The sequence below is a fragment of the Magnolia sinica genome, chromosome 5 (genome assembly GCF_029962835.1).
Source record: "Magnolia sinica isolate HGM2019 chromosome 5, MsV1, whole genome shotgun sequence".
NCBI classification, from domain to species: Eukaryota; Viridiplantae; Streptophyta; class Magnoliopsida; order Magnoliales; family Magnoliaceae; genus Magnolia; species Magnolia sinica.
This window is the reverse complement of record NC_080577.1, coordinates 24,518,819-24,541,622: the sequence shown is the minus strand read 5'-3', so window position 1 is coordinate 24,541,622 and position 22,804 is coordinate 24,518,819. Positions and strand designations below refer to the sequence as shown.

Sequence of the window (22,804 nt, the reverse complement as noted above, 5' to 3'; positions counted from 1 at the left end):
AAATTATTTTATATTTTCTTTCTAGTTTGATTAATCCTTTAAACGCCTTATGTATAGAGACGAATGTAAGCTAGCAACTGCAATGCATAAATCCATCATCACTTGATTCAGTGGCCCACTGATCTTATTGTTCAATACAGGTCATCAAAGCTGGGAGCACTAGGTGAAGTGTTCAGATGGAAAGGATTAAAAATAAAAATAAAATAAAAAATAAAGAGGAAGAAATTTGATAATGCTCACCACCAGCATGCATGTGGCATACATAAATACCCGTACGTCAAAGCAAACCTGCAGACGGTGGGATAATTTAAATCGTGCGCAATAAGACCGTTGACAACGTAATGCTTCCATCCACAAGTGGGGCCCACTAATAGAACAGTCTCGAGTAAGGCACGCAAGCAAATTGTACAGCGATGGTCTTTGTGGAGGAATTATCAGATCCCAGCCATGGCAAATGACCCAGTTTTCTAGACCTTTGATATAATGAGCCACTGGTGCATGGACATGGTCCCAAGATTCTTATTGATGGGAACACGAATCATCAGTGGCTTCAAATAGATGGTTGGGATGAAATCACCGCGACACACCACACTCAATGAAGATGAAAGGCCAAAGATTGGATGTCTGAGGACAGAAGGCCCTTTTGCTGTGACTATTAAGACTTTTGAGCCACCACAGGAGCTAGACCCATGTGGGCCCCATCTAGCATAAGCACAGGTATTTTTTCAACTCCACACCTGCTTCCCCAGGCGTCAACATAAGCGCTGGACCTTTGTTATTGCAAAATAAAACCATTTTTTTTTTACTTTTCTTTGCTTTTGGGTCGTGTTTGGGAGCATTGAGAAAAATTTTGTAGGGATTTGTCTTCTTTGATATACAATGTCAGGAAATGGTCATCAAAAGAGGGATTTTTGGAAGAATTTCCATTTCATTGTGAAATCTGATACTGTATGGTAAGGACCCAAGTGTGTCTGCTACATGGGGTGACAATGCACCTGACCCAAGCAGAGCCAAACACCAATTTTGAAATGAATAGCCAGCACTTCGGATTTCATCGTATTTCATTCAGCCACATATAAATTGAACAAGGATGCACAATCCAATTGAATTGCAAACATTCAGCTCAATCCAGAGGAAGCAAGGAAAATAATTATTCTGAGCATTCAGAGCAAGTAGACTTCAATTCGCATGTCATGTTTCTTTCAACCAGTCTAACTTGAAACTAACATAATCGCAATTTGGAGCCCAAACCATCAGCTTGATTACTACAGAAACTACAATGTGGTTAGTTGAAGTTTATTACTTGATGGCACAACCCTAAAGGGGCACACAGATGAACTACCAAATTGAATTACAAATGTTACTTTCAAGCACAATGCAATTTCCTTAGCAGCTCCAAATTGCAAATGTGTTACCTTTAAGTTAGATTTGAAAGGAAAGGAAACGCAATTTGATCAAAATGAGAATTTGCAATTCATTCAATGTAACCAAATAACCAAACAACAAATGGCTTGACAAGATCTGAAAAATAAAACCTAAATGAACATCAACCATTTCGCCCACAAAATGCACTCCAGCTGTATAATGTTTCTGAAGCACTTAAATGTCTTGATGACAAAGAAAATAAGAACAAAAACAAGCTGAAAATTCCTATAATAGTATGTGAATATGGAAAAAGCATGCATTCATTGCATTACAACATGCTAGAACAAAAACAAACCAAAATGAAAACGCCCAATCCTCCAGTTTTCGTTATGATATAGGCCGAAATGTTGTGATCAGCAGATCGCTCAGACGCTGTATCGACCACCCCTGGCTGATTTTTCCCTTCTCGAATCATCCTACATTAGAACATAGAACTTAAGATGGGAAGAAAGAACTCAAACAGAACAGATGCAAAACCTGTTGACGACTTACATGAAAGCTGTAAGTAATCCTATCAGTGAAATCAATGATCTCCTTCCACTTCCTTCCAATGCTCATCTACAAAATGCATTTTGGGAAACTTTTTAATGAACCGGTAAAATAATTTACAGGCAAAGGTTGTAACTGAAGTTTGATTAAAAGCAAGCTAGCAGATAGCATTTAATTAAAAAAAGCAAGCACTCCCCAAAGCTAGGATAGTAACTAACAAAGCATCTTATAATATGTTGTCTAAATTTAAAAGGAGCTCCAATGTCCTTACTTTCCACCACATCTTCAACTTGTGTGGAGATATTTTTCTACGTTGATCTTCATTGCAGTGTGAGAACCAACGTAATGTGTGTCAGAGCAGAAATCATGAAAATTTTATGCTTCTCTTCTTTCACCATGCAAAACCAAACTGCCTGCCTACTCATGAGTTATGTACGAAAAGGAATTCTATAGTCATTTCTCCCAATGGACTGCATTATCATCAGATTCATCACTTATCGGATAAGATGAAATTTACAATGAGTGCCCTATGCCAAGAACAAACGCAAGGACTCTTACTCATTTCTTGTTAAGGGCACTATTCTATAGTGTTTGCCAAGGAGGTTTCCCACTACCCAAGGCAGCATTCAAACCTCTTTCTCACGATCCCCAAACAAAAAAATAAAAAAAAAACCTTGATGCTCTCATGGTATACCAGGGATTTGTATTCAAAAGGACCATTCTCACTGCACATTTAACTTGGGCTGTATTTGGATGCACAGGTGAATAGAATGGCAAACATTCACTTCTCAAGAAAAATTGACAAAAAGTTTATGAAAATTTGACATACGATTACAGTCCCCTAGCCTTTCACTCAATACAAAATGCCCCCCCCTACAGTACTCCTAAATAACACACTACCCTTTTTTGCCATTAGACAAAAAACACCCATCTGTTATGTTTTTAGTCAGCCGACAGAAAATGATGTTTTAAGTTTTAACCCCACTTACACACTGTCCCAAAACCCTAACTCATTAGGACCAACGCACTCATCATGTGTGGGACACTATGGACATGCCCCAGACCAAGAATCGGACACCCACAAGATGGACTGCACATGTGATAAAAATGGATGGTTCAAAACAAAATAACCAAAAATCTATATTCAACGAACTCATGTGGCCCACCTAATGGGCGAACCTTCTCAATCCAGGCATGTTCACACTGGTCCCCACATAAAGGGCATCTTTTCCTGAATGGTACAAGTGTCTTTTTTTCCTTTAGTTCATCATGTAGAAGGGCAAGAATATTTGTGTTGTTTACAATGTGCAAGGACGAAGCGTCTTTCCTCTTTTTTTTCTTTTTTTTTGAAGCAACGAGAAAATTCATTAAAGAAAAAAAGGAGAACAGGAAGAGGAGGGGAAGAGGAGCGGATCTGCTGAGATAGCAGAAAGGCTCTAAATCCCTAAAAAACAAAGATCAACATCTTTTAAACCCTTTACATTAGCTGCCCATTCGATAATATGCCTCTTGGCTCTAGACCCAACGGCAGAAGGAGAGGAAGAGGTGTTATTGAAGCATCTCTCATTCCTTTCAAGCCAAACTGACCACCAAATGGCCAAAATGGCCATTCTCCAAATGGAGGATCTTTGCTTTCCAAGTCCAAGTCTTCTTCATGCTTAAACCTTTAAAGTTAAGGGAAATTATACATATTCCATCATAGCACCATCACAGAACTTAACTTCAGGGACCATTTTGACTGCAAGCAGAAAAGGCGACAAATTCCAATAGTTGATAGTGTTTTCCAGCATTCATTAACAAGGAAAAAGCCTTCAAATTGCAGTTATCTTTTCTTCCAAGTCCAACTTGAAAGTAACATCATAGCAATTCAGAGCCTAATGTCATGGGACCAAACAATCGCAAGAGGCCATTCCAATGAGTCAGCCAATTTAACTCTTCTTGTACACTAGAGGATATGTACAGAGTGTAGAGTTGTGTCAAGAATTCTAGAGAATGGTAGAAGCACGAAGAGTAACATAGAGATCTTTTTATAAGTTTCTAGAGTTCACTAATGGGGTCTTGTAGAGAGTTTCGTAGAGTATCTAGAAAGTTTTTAGAGTGTTGTTGGTCATTGGATGTCCGCCACATGGCTTCGTCCTAGCTATTGATGTAAGGTAGCTAGAAGGTTCTTGGATCTATATAAGAAAGGCAGCTCCTAGTCAGCTCTTTCTTTAGTGCAAGACAAGTTCTCTTGCCGTCAAGTCTCTCTTATGAGCTCTCTCTTATCATCCAAGTAGCTTGGCCACTCTTTTCATGGTAGGGTGACTCGTTCATAAAGGGGTTGTGTACAAGTGCCACATGGTCTACATTCGAGGAAGCACTTACATTGTGACACTAGGCCTTGAACATGGCTTATTAAGGAAATTACGATTTAGTTATTTCCACTCTCATCACCATCATCATTATCAAAGCATTGTCCATGTATTAGGGTTCACCTAAACAAATCCCATCTCACCCAGCAATCCTAAGTGCTATCCCTCGTAACTGGAGCCTTCATATACCTTTGCACCACCTCAATTCAAGCCCCATTTTAAGTCTTCTTATCTTCCTCTTTTCAATTCCTTCAACTCTAGTAAATGTTCCCCTCCTTACAGGAGCCATTTATAGTCTTCATTGCACATGAACAAACTACCTCAATCTGCTATCATCATTTTATCTAAATGCAACTGCTCCTAGGTTCCTTTGGATGACCTCATTTTTATTTCTATCATCTCCCATCTTCCCGTCCATCTCAACCCCACATCACTACACTACAACACTCAAATCTCAGCTCATGTTGTCTTTTAACTACTAATCACTCTGCCACATTGTATAGCCAGTCGAATAGCGATCCTACAATTCCTTGTGGTCGATGAGCATGTAGTAGTCACACAAAAATTCAAAGACACATCTCCACTTCATCAACCGACCTTAATTTTATTAAAAATGTTTGTCAATCTCCCCATCCTTTTGAGTAATAGAAGCGAATGTAACGAAACAGCACTTTGAGAAATCCCACAACTAATCTAGTTAATTGAGAACCCACACTACAACTAATCTTTATCCCTAGTTTACTGCTGGGTTAAAATGACATGAGAGACAAGGAGCCATGGCCACCGTCAATCCACATGTGGCACAGGACACATGGTAGCCATCCAGATACTTGCACCAAGGTGGATGGCTCAAGTTTTAAAAATAAAACCCATGAGACAATCGCATCTGTTACTGTTTCAACAATTTATCCCACGACTCACTTGACCCTTTAGTTTTTTCTTGTTTTACACTTTATCTTAATGGCAGCAAATCAGATGGATAAAATTTTCCAATAGGTATGACTTTTCAAACATAAAAAAATACATGCTAGGATCCCACACATATCGAGATCCGATTTGTAGATCTCCCTGTCACATCTATTTTAGAGAGGGCTCCATGACAACAGCTCCACCGCATATTGATCTTAGCCAAAAGGTGGAGAAAGGTAGGGTCGGAATCCTCTCCAACACTAGCTTTACGCACATAAAATACCCAACTCTACGGGGCCCAGCAGTTGTATATGCAAAATTCACTCCATCCATCAGGTTCTATTCTCGATTGTAGGCCATGGGTATAAAAATAAACCAGATCCACAACTCAGGTGGGTCATACTAAGTGGAACAATATGGGATAGAATGCCAACTGTAGTTTTCTTGTGGGTACGCCCTGCTGTGCATCTTTCATCAGAACCAGTTAATCATGTTTAACTCACCAGAATGCAGTGAAGATACAAAAATCAGCCTAATCCAAAATTCAGGTGGCCCACACTGCGTGAACTTACAGGTTCTAGTAGCTACATTGTTCCCATTAGTGTGGTCCATTGGAGTTTTTTATCAGATTGATCTTTTGTATGCACATTCATAAAAGGGTCCCACCTGATAGGCAGAGTGGATTGACATAGACAACATGGTGGGTCCACAGAGCTTGGGTGTTTTAAGCAGCTGCGTAAAACTAGTGTTGCAGATGATTCCAGTCCAGAAAGCTATGGCTCCACCATATCATCTCCAGTGGAGAAAAACTTTGATACTCCGGGAGAGTATGATGGATAATACACAGGTACTTAGACACTGCAAACTTGCTATAACAATTTATTCAAATTAAACTGTCCAAATTATGGGTTTCCATTTAGATGTGTCATGAAGCAAACTTTACGGCAAGGTAAGCAAAAAGGGTTACTTAACAGCAACAGTGGCCACCGTTATGCGTTACGGGATTGTAACGGCCGTTATAGAAAAAAAGACCCGTAACAACCATAACAGGACATTACAGGCCCGATAGAGGTTTTTTTCTTTCAGAGAGAGAGCATAACAACCATTATGGAGGCTGTAAAGGCCGTTAACGGCAACAGTGGTGGCTGCTACAGAATACCTTGCTTTACGGTTACTTGTTTAACTAATTATCAGATTGGAGCACATTTATTGGACAGTTAAAATGTAGAATATCCAATGGTCCTACGTCAAAAAATAGGACTAAATCAGAGAACAAAATTGTTAATCTGATTTTTGGACTGTTGATTTAGAGACAATGATTTCCACAATTAGTCAGTTAATTCGAGTTAATGTAGGCTGCGCATACAGTTTCCAAGTGCCTGTGTATTGAGCATAGTACCCAGGCAGAGTATCAAATAACTCCATTTGAATCCCTGCAGTGAATAGAGAGAAAGAGAGAGAGAGAGAGAGAGAGAGAGAGAGAGAGAGTCTCCAGCTCATTAGTCGAACTCGTAGAAATATATCCCCTCTTAGGGGAAAGACCTAATTTTGAGCTCTCTTGAGCCCTCTTGCATAAGTCCCTCATTGACCAATTGAAGATTATTCCTCCATGGATCCCAAAATATTAATAATAATAATAATAATAATAGTTGTAGACTTGTAGTAAAGAGAGATTAAGCTACCAAAAAGCAATAAAGAGAACATAAGTGCTACTTTTTTGGCAACACAATAAACACTACTGCTTTAAAAGGAGACGAAAGGCGAGCCTATGCCCCAAAAAGCTCCATGGGACCCACCGTGATGTCGGTTTGACATCCACTCCGTCCATCCGTTGTGCCACCAAATCATGCTCAGATCTGAAACTCAAGTGGGCCACACCGCAGGAAACAGTGGGAATGGGTGCCCACCATTAAAACCTTGGGATCAGCTGATGTTTTGGAACAATCTGATATCTCGATATCTCATGGTGGGACTCATCTTATGAACGGGTCGGATAGCATACAAAAATCACTGTGGAACTCAGGAAAGTTTCAATGGTGGGTGTCCCATTTCCACCAGTTTCAGTGGTGTGGTCCACTTGAGCCATGGGTCTGCCTGATTTTGGGCTCACATACTAACATGAGCTGGCCGCAACTGATGGATGGAGTGGGTGACAAAACAACATTACAATGGGCCCCACAAAGCTCTTTGTTACACTTGCCACAGGAAATTAACATTAATCACAACTACCCTTTAAGGATGTTTGTGTCATTTACTTGAAAAGATCTTTTAGCCTATGGTCAAAGGGCATTTTAATAAAAACCTTAAAATTTTGAGACAAATGCCATATTAACTTATTTATAGGGTCATTTTTTATAGGGTTATAGTTTTTCCCCAATTTCAAACAACATGGGAAGAGGAAGAGACAGGAATTTCAAACATGAGGGGAAGAAGAAGAGTTGCCTATTAAGTTTAGATGTTAGTTTTGCATCATTTAGAAGAATTGTAGTGAATCTTTACCCAAAGGGGATTTTTGATACTCCAGTTGTGTGTGATGCTTGATACACAAGCACAAAGAAATTGTACATGTGGCTTACATACACTCAGACTCAATGTAAACTGCTTAAATGACAGAGCCACCTAGTAGAATTATCTCAAACCTTTATTGCTTCTTTTTTTTTTTTGTTTTTTGTTGAAATAGGATCGTTGGATTTTTCTTATTTCACCCATACAATAGATATCTGCCTATGATTTGTAGTACTTTTCTAATTATGATATTACTAAACAGGGACCTATAATTTTATTAGTTTAGATTGAATTAAATGCATGCCACATGTACAATCTTTTGTCCCGTACATCATTTATCACTCTGTCATAGTATAAAAGCTTATTTGACATTTTCAGTGAAGAAGTTCATTCTGCCTCTTTTGTGACACAACATTCAGCTTGTTTGCGCCATCAACTAGAGCCCACATGCTAAGTGGTCCAATGATCTAAGCGGCCCATGTTAGGGATTTTAATTATAGGAGACACTGAAGGAACTTAATCTGAAAGGATCGTTTTGACCATCTGTCTTTTGACAAAAATATTGCTGTGAAAGAAGAACTATTTCAATGGCTCACATTGAACTCTAGGCTAGATTCATCTCTGATGCTTGTCTGTTGGATAATATATTATTTGTTCTAGTAATCAAAATATGGACTGCTCAAATCATCAGAGCCTCGCAATGTGTGGGTCCCAGTGGGTGGTGATAGATTTGGCATCATGTGTCACAGCAGAGGGAAACAAAGTTCCAATACTTCCTTTACAATTTGCTAACCTCACACTAGGTACCAACCTGGGCTATTTTCTTTCTAACATGGGGTAAATGACTTAACGTGCATGAAATCCACACCATCCATCAGTTACATCACCCCTTTTCTGGACTTCATTCCAAAAATTTTGGCTGATTAACCACTCATGTGGGGCCACCTAAAACCTTAAAACCGCTAAATTCACGTGATATGGGCCACCTGAATTTTGGAATTCGGTAATTTTTTGGGCAATTCCTTCATCCTGATGAGGAGCATCAGATGAATGGATTAGATGGCATACAAACACCACTGTGACCTCCACACAAAATGGTGGGCGTTCCATCCCAACTGTTTCCTTTGTTATGGCAAACTCAAATGTTGGATTATCATGAGTTTGGGGTTCAAGGGTCAAAATGAGTCATCATACTTGATGGATGGGGTGAATCTCACGAACATCCCACGCATGTTGTGGCTCTTGATTTCCGAAGTAACCCATAGGTATCTTGGGCAGTAATTCTTCCCTCTTTTCTTTTCTTTTCTTTTTTTTTTTTCTTTTTTTGGCCCTGGGCTGGTACACAAATACGCATGATGATGCATGATAAGTTGGAAACAAGGGATTCAATAATGATAACGGTCCATTACGGGATCGATACAAGTTTTTTGGGGTTTTTTTTCAAAAAAAAAAAAGATAGCATAACAGTCGTTACGGCCCGTATCATAAAGGTAACGGTGGTGGCCGTTATGGCCACCATTACCGTTACAGAATACCTTGCTTCCCACCAACCATGCAAGAGCCGCGAACTTCGGGGGTGCCCCATAGAACTAGATGAGAGATGTGAGCCCTTTTTCACCACTAAGCTGAGGCCTGCAAAGCATGCTATAGGAGTGAACTGTAAAATCCCATGTGTATCTTTAGTCCACTTCGTCGCATCACTAGCCGACAGATAGGGGGCAATATTGATAAGCTTCCTTAACAAAGAGATGAACTTGATCTCTTCCTCTTCCCGTGGGTTTATGTGACATGGAGGGATCCAAGGCACCCCAAACTCTGACGCCGAGTAACAAAGGTCGACAGTAACATTCGCATTTGTAGCTAAGGCTGCCAGCTTCGGAAACTCCTCCGAAGGGGTCTCTCCCCTAACCACATATCCTCCCAAAACCTTGTTCTTTTATCATCCCCTAGGGAGAAGCTTACCCGCACCATCATTCTCTGTCTCAACCTGCCAATTGTTCTCTACGTTGATCAAGCCTTATATAATGACAATCCCCTCATCCACCGGACCACCAACCCTCTTCCCTCACGCTATATTTTCTAGTGATCACCTCCTTCCACAAAGTATCCTCTTCCATGCCAAATCTCCATTCTATTACCAAAGTGACTCATTCATAGGTTCCAAATTTCTGGTGCCTGCTCCCCCTTCCTCATATGACTTACAAACCTCCTACTTCATCAAATGGAAGTTGCTCTTCTCCTCCACCCCTTGTCATAAGAAATCTCAGCTTAACCTATCGAACCTAGCAACAACATCACAAGGCCATTTAAAGAGGCATAAGAAGTAGAGTGGTAGATTTGAAAGTGCTGATTTGATTAGCGTCACTCTTCCGCCCATGGGATCGAGCTACTTGATAATATTATTAATCTAAGAGCCTTAGACTTACATCAAAACTCCCACATTTAATATTCCAAATATTAAATATCAATGATTCAATATAAATTTGAGTAAAAAATTAAAAATTATATTCAGATGAATTTGTATAGGGTCAATTTGGGTACACACTAGAATGCCCCCAAAATGACCCAAAATTCATGCAATCTATCGACCTCATCTCACTAATGCTAATCATTTTACACAATTTCCCTTTAAAAAATGAAGAAAAATTAAAAATTAAATTCGGATGAATTGTGTCGAGGCCGTTTGGAACCACTTGAATAACCCCAAAACGACTTGAAATTCATGCAATCCATGGAATTCATTCCACTAATGCATAGCCCTAAGCATTTGACACCATTCCCCATCAAGAAATTTGTGAATATATATATATATATATATATATAGAGAGAGAGAGAGAGAGAGAGAGAGTCACGCTCACATGTGCACTTTTGCACATGTGTCATGGGTGTCTAATCTGAACGGTCCATGTGATGCGGAATCCCATGAAACCCCATGTGACAAATTTTCACCCTGATTTAAAATTCTGGTGGGCCATAGCAAAGAGAAATGCAAATCAAGAGAGGAAACTGTTTTCATTTTTCATGGCCCATCAAAGTTTTAGATCAAAGTAAAACTTGGGCCTGGGGGGTTTCACGAGGTGCTGCTTCACATGAACGGTTCAGATTTTGGATCCACATCACGTATGATGGGTTCTCAAAAAAGTTCGCACCAGTTCCGTGCGAACTGGTGCGCAGGTGAGCATTTCCCTACACACACACACACACACACACACACACACACACACATCACTATTCACCCTAAAAATGAACCAAAATGACCAAAAATACCAAAAAATTAAAAAATATATTTTAAAAAAAAAAAAACATAACATAACATAATTTATTGCATGCATGTGTAGATCTAAACTCCATACATGTATTTGAACAATCTATACTACAAATATTTTATAAAAATAAAATAAAAAAATGAAAATTGCTAGAAATTATATAAAAACTAGCAAAATATAAAATATTTTGAAAATTATACAAAAATGGCCAAATCGAACATGAATCTAGCAAGATTTGGTTGATTTAGTAAGCAATGTTGAATCAATATATTTGCGGCAAGAAAATAATGTTTTATCTATTTTTTCAAATTTCTCCAAATTCGGGCACATTTGCAGCAATGTTGAATCAATACATTTGCAGCATGAAAAGAATGTTTTATCTATTTTTTCGATTTTCTCCAAATTCGGGCACAGATCTTCATATATATATATATATATATATATAAGAGAAGGGAAATGGAGGAAATCTTGAAAAACAACCCTCAAGAGGAGACATACACTAAACATGTCATAACAGAACGTTTACAGGCCCATCATGGTCTGAAATTTTTGACACAAGCTGTTTCGACCCCATATCACATAATGACCCATGCCATTAACCCTTATGTAATGACCGTTACATAACCCCTTTTTGTATACCTTGAACAGAAAGTACTGAAATTGCCTACAGGAATCGCATAAGCGGATACGAATGTAGCAGTATTCGTATCCGACCCATTAAAAAGTCGGATAATCAGGTAATCCAATCGATGGGGTAGAATTTTTCAAATGGGTGACAACTCACATATCTGAACCCAATTTTCTCGAGTCAAATTCATTAGGTAATTACACAAACGGATATCCATTGCAAGCCCTAGCAATAGCTACCTAGCAAATTGAAATGTATGAACATAGCTTGGTTCTTTGGAGCCTTCAGTCAATAAAGATTTTGAGGGATTTTTTTAGGAGTCCCTCTTTAGTCACCTTCAGAAATAGTTTCACAGTGCAAGGAGTCTTTATGTGTCATGATGTCATTAATAGTTTTCTATTTTGGGATGTTTGTATCCACAGGGGACTCTACATCAGATTTTGACTCTTAAAAAAGCAATGCGCATTATGTACCCAGCTTAACATCATTACAAACTCTCAAACCTAAGAAGGGAATATCCCAACCATTGCATTTCATAATCGACCAACTTCTGCCTCTCAAAAACAATAATAATAATCAACCAACTTCCCTTGATTATGTTGTTCCTACATTGCTAAGGAGAACATTAAATAGATTTTCCCTTTTCATTAATGCAGTTTCTAGTTCAACCTGTTCTAAGTCAGCATCCACAATAGAAGTCTACTGAGTACCAAAAAGAACTCTCCTAGTGAGTCAAAAATAAAATATTTCTTCAAGGGTTACTAATCGCGAGTCAAAAATAAAATATTTTTTGAAGGGTAACTAATCAAAAGTTAATGTTTACATTAAAAAATATATATATCATCTGTATGAGCCTTATCCCAACTAATTGGGGTCGGCTACATGAATCCTTTTCCGCCATTTCTCTCTATCAAGGGCTATGATGTACACTTAAATATGTTAGACAAAAAATATATATATTACAAAAAATAAAGAAGCAATTTATCATAACCAGAATGAAATAACTTCCATTCTTGTTTCACATAGAAGTCCGACACATTGGCTTCTATAGCTAGAATTTGGAATGATGGTGGAATGCACTCTTAGCTTCTTATGGAAATTTTACATGATAACGAATTAGCCATTAAGTATTGATGTCTTGTACATGAAACACACAATCTGCATCATATGATCATGGTGTGCCGTAAAGGCCATTATGGGGCTGTAAAGGCCATTACGTAAAGGTAACGGTGTCAACCGTTACACGTTATGGGGTCGTAAAGGTCGTAACAGCTGTTACGGATAAAATGACCTGTAAAGGCCGTTACAGCGCTTGTAACAGCCCGTTACAGCCCCGTAAAGGCTGTAATGGCCCCGTAACGGCCTATTACGGGGCCGATACATGTTTTTCGGGTTCTTTTTCAATAGAAATTATTTTTTACAAAGAGAGAGAGAGAGAGAGAGAGAGAGAGAGAGAGAGACCGTAACAGCCGTTATGGGGGCCATAGTGGCCATTACAGCCCGTATCGTAAAGGTAACAATGGTGGCCGTTATGGTCACCGTTACTGTTACGGAATACCTTGTATATGATTGTCCATAACCCAAATCATATTTTGATTTACACTATTAAGGAAAGAATATAAGAACCTGAGCAGCTTCATTCGTAGCTGTCTTAGTCCACAGCGCAAGCTTGTCCTGCCTTTGACGCACACTTGCAACGACGCCACAGATCTCATCACTCTCATCAAACTGCTCTCCGATCAGGGCCATCAACTATGTGAAGCCATTACAAATAGAGCATAAGTACCATAACTTACACAGAATGGAAGGGCTTTTTTTAATCCACTAGTGAATTGGATGGCAAACATTCGGTTTAATGAAGAGAAAACGACAATTAATGATATTTCCCAGTATTCATGATGAGGAAGTGGCCCCCAAATTGCAGTAACTTCCCTTTCCAGTCCAACTTGAAAGTAACATTAGCCCATACAGATGATAGGTAAGGAAATTTCGATTAGGCCATGTTGGGAAACCACAGATTCCATGCCAAACAGCAGAAAAGGAAAAAAAGTTTTCCTTTGATGTGAAGATCTATTTATGTTGTTTGCATAGCAAAGGAAAGGGTGGATTTCACCACACAATCATTAAACTTTTCCATAATTTGGATTCTTGGAACAAGAAACCAAGTGATTATTATGAGAGAAATATGACATGTGCACGTGCTACACGAACAAGAACACAAAATTGGAATCCATGTTTCAATTGTCCTCATGAAAATCATCATTGAAATAATTATTGTTTTTTTTTTTCCACATACCCAAACATGTCCTTAGGTTTCCACTATGTTGGAACGACAATTGCAATGCCATTCCATGGTGCATCCAAACTCACCCAAACCTAATCAAAGTGAAGAGATTCATATTGGGGGATTGAATTTACCGTTTCGAGCCACATCGCATCAAGGCCTGCCTTTCTGCTACTTGTGACAGTCCACTTGCCCCCATTCGCACATTCAGGATCTTCCCATTTGGGTTCGATCCCAGCTTTGAAGCAGTGGAAGTCAGCATTTGCCAGCAACTTGCTGGGTCGAAATATTTGGTCATACAAACTGTGACAAAGATAACTCAGAAATAAAGAACCAAGTACAACAAAGGTTTGAACAACTTCGAGAAGAGAAATCATAATCCTAACCATCTATTTGAATTAAACATTAATTTCCCAATTCTGTCACAACTATACATGCTTTCCCAAAATCGGCCATAATTCACTCAAATGATATCAAAACCACACAGGCTCATTTGAAAGCTATTTCAATATCCTTTCAAGCAAGACCAAATTCTGCATCATTTAGACAATGTCTGATATGTAAAAAGTGGCCCACCAAATAAATGACGAAAATGTCAGGATGCCATTTCCCAGCCTCAAATCTGTGAATTACTTTTCAAGCTCTGGATAAAAGTCCTGGGACCTTGATTCTGACAATCATATTAGGCAACCTGGAATCCAAGTCAGAGTGGGTTTCAGAAATAGAGAGAGAGAGAGAGAGAGAGAGAGAGAGAGAGAGAGAGAGGGAGGGAGGGAGCGATGGGGAAGGAGTGTGCAGCTCCCTTTTATATATATGACGAAATTAGCAAACCACTCTCCCAAGAAGAATTTGATAATTGCCTTTTTGTTGGAATTGAATTGCAACTGGAATTCAATTCTCAACTCTTTCACCTGTCAAATACAAGAATTTGCCCCTGGAATTAGAACTTCTGCAGCCTGCAGAATATCAATTCCAGGTATGTACTTTTCCAGGCTGCTGAATATCAATTAACCAAACAACTGCTGAACCTAGTACAGGATGTCAGGACATCCAATCTTGCATCAGATCACGGTTCAAAGTACCGTCGGAAACCCATAAACATTGCCTGAAACGTACCAGTATCACCTATGAACAATAAGGCTGTATCGATCCGTATCGGCCCAAAACAACCTGATAGAGGGGCAATAAGGGGTGATCGAAGCCGTATTGGTGGTGAATGACATGATACCCGATAAACAAATTTGAAACCTCGCATCAGATCCATCCCAGCCAGCAAAGCAGTCCAGATCTTCAAATCAACGGTTGGATAGCCCAGATCCTTGATCAGGACCATTGGATGGGCCTAATCTTGGATCGGACCACCTAGCATGGCATGGATGCATCGATGAGCGGTTGTACGGAAAGGACGCATGAGGAACCCATTCATGTTATGATGCATCAAGACTCTGTAATTCTAAAAGAAAGACGGAAGTAGGGTTGCAAGATAACGAAGATATTGGAGAGAGAGAGAGAGAGAGAGAGAGAGAGAGAGAGAGAGAGACGGACCACCAGAACTGTTCGACGGTGTCGAAGGTGTAGACCTTGCGAAGAGTAGTACCCCAGGCGGCACCTTGCTTTGGCTGCTTGGACTGGTTATCGAACCAGAACGTCCATTTCCTCTCCAGCCTATGCGGTTGCTTCTGCTCTACCGTCTCTGCCGTCGATTCCAACCCTACATCTGCCATTTTTCTCCCTCCCCGCAAGAAGAATTGAGTCTTGAGCGAGGAAACAAGAGGGCTTGGAGGAGAGGGGGAGTTACGTTTTTATACTCTGGCAGGCGCCATGGTAGATACGCATGGTGGACCCGGATTCCGAGCTAAGCTCTTTGCAGCCCACCGATTGTAATTCTAAAATCCACTCCGTCCATTAGGTCCAATCGTCGGTTCTAGAACCTCAGGCTAAAAATCAGCCAAATTTGAAAATAAGGCGGGCCACACAAAAGGGCACAACTTGGATAAGATGTCAACCGTAGGTTTGTGCGTGGGACCATCTTGGTGGGTATCTTTCTTTAAATCGATTAATCAGGTGTGTAGTTAACCGGGATAAGTGAATATACAAAATCCAAAACTCAAGCTGCACACTGCGTGAACTAGGTTTTAGTAGCAATTTTACATTGCTTTGATTGGTGTGACCCATCTGATGCTTTTATCAAACTGATCATGTGTGTGTGTATATATAGTTAAAACAAGAATTCTCATTTGTTGAATGGAGTCGATTTGAATATTTAATATGGTGGACCACGCATAACTTGCATGTTTTACACCACTACAGAAAAAGAAGGGTTTTAGACACCATGTTTATAACATGGTGGGCCACGCAGAATATTGTGCCCTTTTGTAACTAACTCATTGTCAGGCTAAAATTGTATACAACACATGTTTCAATCATAATGAATTATCCACAACACATGTTTCAATCATAATGAATTATCCACAACACTTACTTTTTGCATCTAATAAAAACATCCTAGGTTGTGAGCCATACCTTGTTACAAAATTTCAATATGAAAATACTCTAATAGGCCACACATGATAATGTAAAATTGCTCTTGTCAGCGTGCCCTTCTTGAATGGTGAATCATGCTGAATTTTTTCGTTCACTGCATCCTAACTGAGTTACACTTGAATGTGTGCTCCTTGTCATTTGCCATTAATTTTCTCTTTCTCATTTATCAGTATGTGTTTTATGTTTACTAGTCTTTCACTTGTACCCCCAGTACAAGCTATTGGGTGCTTTCACTATAAAGACTTGATAAAAAGATAAAGTGATCCACATCGGGTATATAAAATGTATTGCAATATATAGAAGTGTATAACTGTAGCCTGTAGGTAAATGAAAGTATACAACAGCTACTCTGAACAGGGGACTATAAGGATGGTCAACCAAAACTCTGATGTGAAACCCCAACCCCAAATACCTAAACCTTAACCCTAAAGACTTAAACCCTAGCAACCCTAACCCTAATATAAACCCTAAACTCGACCTAATCCTAAAGCCTTGAGTCAACCCAACTAGTCGGCTCTCCCAGTCAACTCACCTAATTAAACCAAAAACCAAGCCCAAATTAAATCCCCAAATCAAATCCAATTAGAGTAAAGTACGCAACAGCAATGCAATGCACTTCACAGCAAAGCCTTCACATGAGTGGGGAAGGTGGCCTACCGAACGGGAAGGTCCGAGTGTAGACTAACGGTAATCAGTTGCCGCCAGCCACGTGGCACTCCTCTTCAGGCTGCCATCCCTCAAGCTCTTAGAACCCCTCTTTTTTCATACTCTAAGTGTGTGGTTAATGTGTATTTACTTCGATACCCAATCCTTCCTAATTTTACCCTTTTACCGCATCATCCAATGTCACGCCCCAAACTCGGAAACCGGGCTCACAAAATTTCCGATCGCCGAATCCGGCGCCGACAGCCTCCGTAGAACCCCATTCTCGGCCCCCAGCACCCATTCGCCAGGTTCCGATCCTGGGATGCTAGAAGGAGGATTTTTTTTTGTACATTAGTTTGATTCGTAATAAGCATAACCAAAGGCATAACCCACAAACAACAACCAAAAACTCCATCACATTTCCACTATAATCAAAACTTTACAAGTACAATGAGCATAAGGGAAATACAATGATAATAGACCAAAAGCTCCAAAAGAAGATCAGCCAAGGCTGCGATCTAACGACACTTGCACGCAGCGGTCGTGCATAAGCTTATAAAGCTTAGAGGGTGGTGAAAGTGTATGCTCGAGGTGGTAATGTAGCTATGCGAGTATCGAGTAATGCGGAACATCGATGAATGCTAAGAATCCACATAGCCGTACAAGGCCATGCGGTGCAAAGAATGATGTCGGCCATACCAAGACCATGCAATGCGAAATGCAAGTCAAGCATACAAATCCTCATCTAAGTCCACATGTCAATACGGCTCAAATCTGGAATATCACCGGGTCTAGTACACTCCAAGCCGATTGCCGCCCCATCGCCGCAATAAGGTGAGTGGAAAAGACCTCACTATCCGCGCCAATATCGGGCTCGGCTCATCATAGTGACCCATTCCTCGACGTCGGACTCGGCTAGCATTGCCCCTACTCTCGGGCGGGTAAGGCCGCACCCTTCCAACCGACCACGACACGGTGGAAAGCGCAACCGTCTAATCGGCACTGAGCGCTCATGCACCCACTCGGTCTAGGACGTTGGAGCAACCTCCTGGTACCATAAGGGTTTAGGGACTTTCACCCAGGATATCTATAGTACCCCATGTAGAACAGTATTTCCGGTATCCAATCCTGCCAACCACGATACGTCTGTGGAGGCTACGGCATTACAGCCCGTATCGTAAAGGTAACAATGGTGGCCGTTATGGTCACCGTTACCGTTACGGAATACCTTGCATATGATTGTCCATAACCCAAATCATATTTTGATTTACACTAATAAGGAAAGAATATAAGAACCTGAGCAGCTTCATTCGTCGCTGTCTTAGTCCACAGCGCAAGCTTGTCCTGCCTTTGACGCACACTTGCAACGACACCACAGATCTCATCACTCTCATCAAACTGCTCTCCAATCAGGGCCATCAACTACATGAAGCCATTACAAATAGAGCATAAGTACCATAACTTATACAGAATGTAAGGGCTTTTTTTAATCCACTAGTGAATTGGATGGCAAACATTCGGTTTAATGAAGAGAAAACGACAATTAATGATGTTTCCCAGTATTCATTATGAGGAAGTGGCCCCCAAATTGTAGTAACTTCCCTTTCCAGTCCAACTTGAAAGTAACATTAGCCCATACAGATGATAGGTAACGAAATTTCGATTAGGCCATGTTGGGAAACCACAGATTCCATGCCAAACAGCAGAAAAGGAAAAAAAGTTTTCCTTTGATGTGAAGATCTATTTATGTTGTTTGCATAGCAAAGAAAAGGGTGGATTCCACCACACAATCATTAAAATTTTCCGTAATTTGGATTCTTGGAACAAGAAACCAAGTGATTATTATGAGAGAAATATGACATGTGCACGTGCTACACGAACAAGAACACAAAATTGGAATCCATGTTTCAATTGTCCTCATGAAAATCATCATTGAAATAATTATTGTTTTTTTTCCACATACCCAAACATGTCCTTAGGTTTCCACTATGTTGGACCGACAATTGCAATGCTATTCCATGGTGCATCCAAACTCACCCAAACCTAATCAAAGTGAAGAGATTCATATTGGGGGGTTGAATTTACCGTTTCAAGCCACATCGCATCAAGGCCTGCCTTTCTGCTACTTGTGACAGTCCACTTGCCCCCATTCGCACATTCAGGATCTTCCCATTTGGGTTCGATCCCAGCTTTGAAGCAGTGGAAGTCGGCATTTGCCAGCAACTTGCTAGGTCGAAATATTTGGTCATACAAACTGCGACAACAAAAGATAACTCAGAAATAAAGAACCAAGTACAACAAAGGTTTTAACAACTTCGAGAAGAGAAATCATAATCCTAACCATCTATTTGAATTAAACATTAATTTCCCAATTCTGTCGCAACTATACATGCTTCCCCAAAATCGGCCATAATTCACTCAAATGATATCAAAACCACATGGGCTCATTTGAAAGCTATTTCAATATCCTTTCAAGCAAGACCAAATTCCGCATCATTTAGACAATGTCTGATATGTAAAAAGCGGCCCACCAAATAAATGACGAAAATATCAGGATGCCATTTGCCAGCCCGGAATCTGTGAATTACTTTTTAAGTTCTGGATAAAAGTCCTGGGACCTTGATTCTGACAATAATATTAGGCAACCTGGAATCCAAGCCAGAGTGGGTTTCAGAAATAGAGAGAGAGAGAGAGAGAGAGAGAGAGAGAGAGAGAGAGAGAGAGAGAGCGAAGGGGAAGGAGTATGCAGCTCCCTCTTATATACATGATGAAATTAGCAAACCACTCTCCCAAGAAGAATTTGATAATTGCCTTTTTGTTGGAATTGAATTGCAACTGGAATTCAATTCTCAACTCTTTCACCTGTCAAATACAAGAATTTGCCCCTGGAATTAGAACTTCTGCAGCCTGCAGAATATCAATTCCAGGTATGTACTTTTCCAGGCTGCTGAATATCAATTAACCAAACAACTGCTGAACCTAGTCCAGGATGTCAGGACATCCGATCTTGCATCAGATCACGGTTCAAAGTACCATCCGAAACCCATAAACATTGCCTGAAACGTACCAGTATCACCGATGAACAATAAGGCTGTATCGATCCGTATCGGCCCAAAACAACCTGATAGAGGGGCAATAAGGGGTGATCGAAGCCGTATTGGTGGTGAATGACATGATACCCGATAAACAAATTTAAAACCTCGCATCAGATCCATCCCGGCCAACAAAGCAGTCCAGATCTTCAAATCAACGGTTGGATAGCCCAGATCCTTGATCAGGACCATTGGATGGGCCTAATCTTGGATCGGACCACCTAGCATGGCATGGATGCATCGATGCGCGGTTGTACGGAAAGGACGCATGAGGAACCTATTCATGTTATGATGCATCAAGACTCTGTAATTCTAAAAGAAAGACGGAAGTAGGGTTGCAAGATAACGAAGATATTGGAGAGAGAGAGACAGACAGACAGAGAAAGAGACAGACAGAGAGAGAGAGAGAGAGAGAGAGAGAGAGAGAGAGAAACGGACCACCAGAACTGTTCGACGGTGTCGAAGGTGTAGACCTTGCGAAGAGTAGTACCCCAGGCGGCACCTTGCTTTGGCTGCTTGGACTGGTTATCGAACCAGAACGTCCATTTCCTCTCCAGCCTATGCGGTTGCTTCTGCTCTACCGTCTCTGCCGTCGATTCCAACCCTACATCTGCCATTTTTCTCCCTCCCCGCAAGAAGAATTGAGTCTTGAGCGAGGAAACAAGAGGGCTTCGAGGAGAGGGGGAGCTACGTTTTTATACTCTGGCAGGCGCCATGGTAGATACGCATGGTGGACCCAGATTCCGAGCTAAGCTCTTTGCAGCCCACCGATTGTAATTCTAAAATCCACTCCGTCCATTAGGTCCAATCGTCGGTTCTAAAACTTCAGACTAAAAATCAGCCAAATTTGAAAATAAGGCGGGCCACACAAAAGGGCACAACTTGGATAAGATGTCAACCGTAGGTTTGTGCGTGGGACCATCTTGGTGGGTATCTTTCTTTAAATCGATTAATCAGGTATGTAGTTAACCGGGATAAGTGAATATACAACATCCAAAACTCAAGCTGCACACCGCGTGAACTTTGAGGTTTTAGTAGCAATTTTACATTGCTTTGATTGGTGTGACCCATCTGATGCTTTTATCAAACTGATCATGTGTGTGTGTGTGTGTATAGTTAAAACAAGAATTCTCATTTGTTGAATGGAGTCGATTTGAATATTTAATATGGTGGACCACGCATAACTTGCATCTTTTACACCACTACAGAAAAAGAAGGGTTTTAGACACCATGTTTATAACATGGTGGGCCACGCAGAATATTGTGCCCTTTTGTAACTAACTCATTATCAGGCTAAAATTGTATACAACACATGTTTCAATCATAATGAATTATCCACAACACTTATTTTTTGCATCTAATAAAAACATCCTAGGTTGTGAGCCATACCTTGTTACAAAATATCAATATGAAAATACTCTAATAGGCCACACATAATAATGTAAAATTGCTCTTGTCAGCGTGCCCTTCTTGAATGGTGAATCATGCTGAATTTTTTCGTTCACTGCATCCCAAGTGAGTTACACTTGAATGTGTGCTCCTTATCAATTGCCGGTTAATTTTCTCTTTCTCATTTATCAGCATGTGTTTTATGTTTACTAGTCTTTCACTTGTACCCTTTGCGCAAGTTATTGGGTGCTTTCACTATAAAGACTTGATAAAAAGATAAAGTGATCCACATCAGGTATATAAAATGTATTGCAATATATAGAAGTGTATAATTGTAGCATGTAGGTAAATGAAAGTATACAACAGCTACTCTGAGCAGGGGACTGTAAGGATGGTCAACCAAAACTCTGATGTGAAACCCCAACCCTAGATGCCTAAACCCTAACCCTAAAGACTTAAACCCTAGCAACCCTAACCCTAATATAAACCCTGAACTCGACCTAATCCTAAAGCCTTGAGTCAACCCAACTAGTCGGCTCTCCCAGTCAACTCACCTAATAAAACCAAAAACCAAGCCCGAATTAAATCCCCAAATCAAATCCAATTAGAGTAAAGTGCGCAACAGCAATGCAATGCCCTTCACAGCAAAGCCTTCACATGAGTGAGGAAGGTGGCCTACCGAACGGGAAGGTCCGAGTGTAGACCGATGGTAATCGGTTGCCGCCAGCCACGTGGCACTCCTCTTCAGGCTGATATCCCTCAAGCTCGTGGAACCCCTCTTTTTTCATACTCTAAGTGTGTGGTTGATGTGTATTTACTTCGATGCCCAAGTCCTTCCCAATTTTACTCTTTTACTGCATCATCCAATCCATGAGATGATGTCATATGGCAATATATAATCCTAGCCCTTCAACTACCTTTTGCCTTTAAACTTTGCAGGAATTATAAGAAAACTATGTTTTAAGGCTATAAATAACACATTCCCCTTCCTGTGCCAAGCATCCCATAAGGCATTCATGAATCACCAAGTGGTGTGGGAAAGCATCCACTACATCCAGTCATCCCTCCACCAAGGAGAGTGGGAGTGAGAAACAGAGGGTCCGGCTTGGTCTAGCCAGAATCTAAGTCTCCTGAGCCATGTAAGTCCTAATCCGAGCCACTTGATCTTGCCTTTGCAACATTACCATCCATCCAACCATTCAAGTTTCAATTAGTTGCATAAAAGTCAGAGCATTAGTATTGTGTAACACTCATTCCCTTCTCAAACCCAATGCTCC

At 40.4% G+C, this 22,804-nt stretch overlaps 1 protein-coding gene across 2 annotated transcripts; it reads right to left on the bottom strand.

Annotated features, from left to right (window-relative positions):
- Nucleotides 1-1,529: 1,529 nt before the first annotated feature.
- Nucleotides 1,530-20,813, bottom strand: LOC131245794 (eukaryotic translation initiation factor-like). Of its 2 annotated transcripts, none has more exons than XM_058245498.1 (5): nt 20,577-20,813; nt 19,132-19,300; nt 18,343-18,468; nt 1,918-1,983; nt 1,530-1,841 (listed from the first exon to the last, which is right to left on the bottom strand). In XM_058245498.1, exons 1-5 carry the CDS (start codon nt 20,753-20,755, stop codon nt 1,791-1,793), a joined length of 591 nt encoding a protein of 196 aa, XP_058101481.1. In that variant the 5' UTR covers nt 20,756-20,813; the 3' UTR covers nt 1,530-1,790. The 2 variants fall into 2 exon arrangements, with proteins under 2 accessions (XP_058101481.1, XP_058101480.1); XM_058245497.1 differs by lacking the exons at nt 18,343-18,468; nt 19,132-19,300; nt 20,577-20,813 and adding exons at nt 13,200-13,325; nt 13,992-14,160; nt 15,403-15,643.
- Nucleotides 20,814-22,804: the final 1,991 nt, after the last annotated feature.

What these genes read in the sequence shown, in the direction of transcription:
- LOC131245794 (XM_058245498.1), bottom strand. Translation starts at nt 20,755, where the DNA reads ATGGCAGATGTAGGGTTGGAATCGACGGCAGAGACGGTAGAGCAGAAG. An exon ending in ATGCGATGTGGCTTGAAACG is followed by an intron (nt 18,469 to 19,131) that starts GTAAATTCAACC and finishes GGCTTCATGTAG; the next exon opens with TTGATGGCCCTGATTGGAGA. An exon ending in GGATTACTTACAGCTTTCAT is followed by an intron (nt 1,842 to 1,917) that starts GTAAGTCGTCAA and finishes GTTCTAATGTAG; the next exon opens with GATGATTCGAGAAGGGAAAA.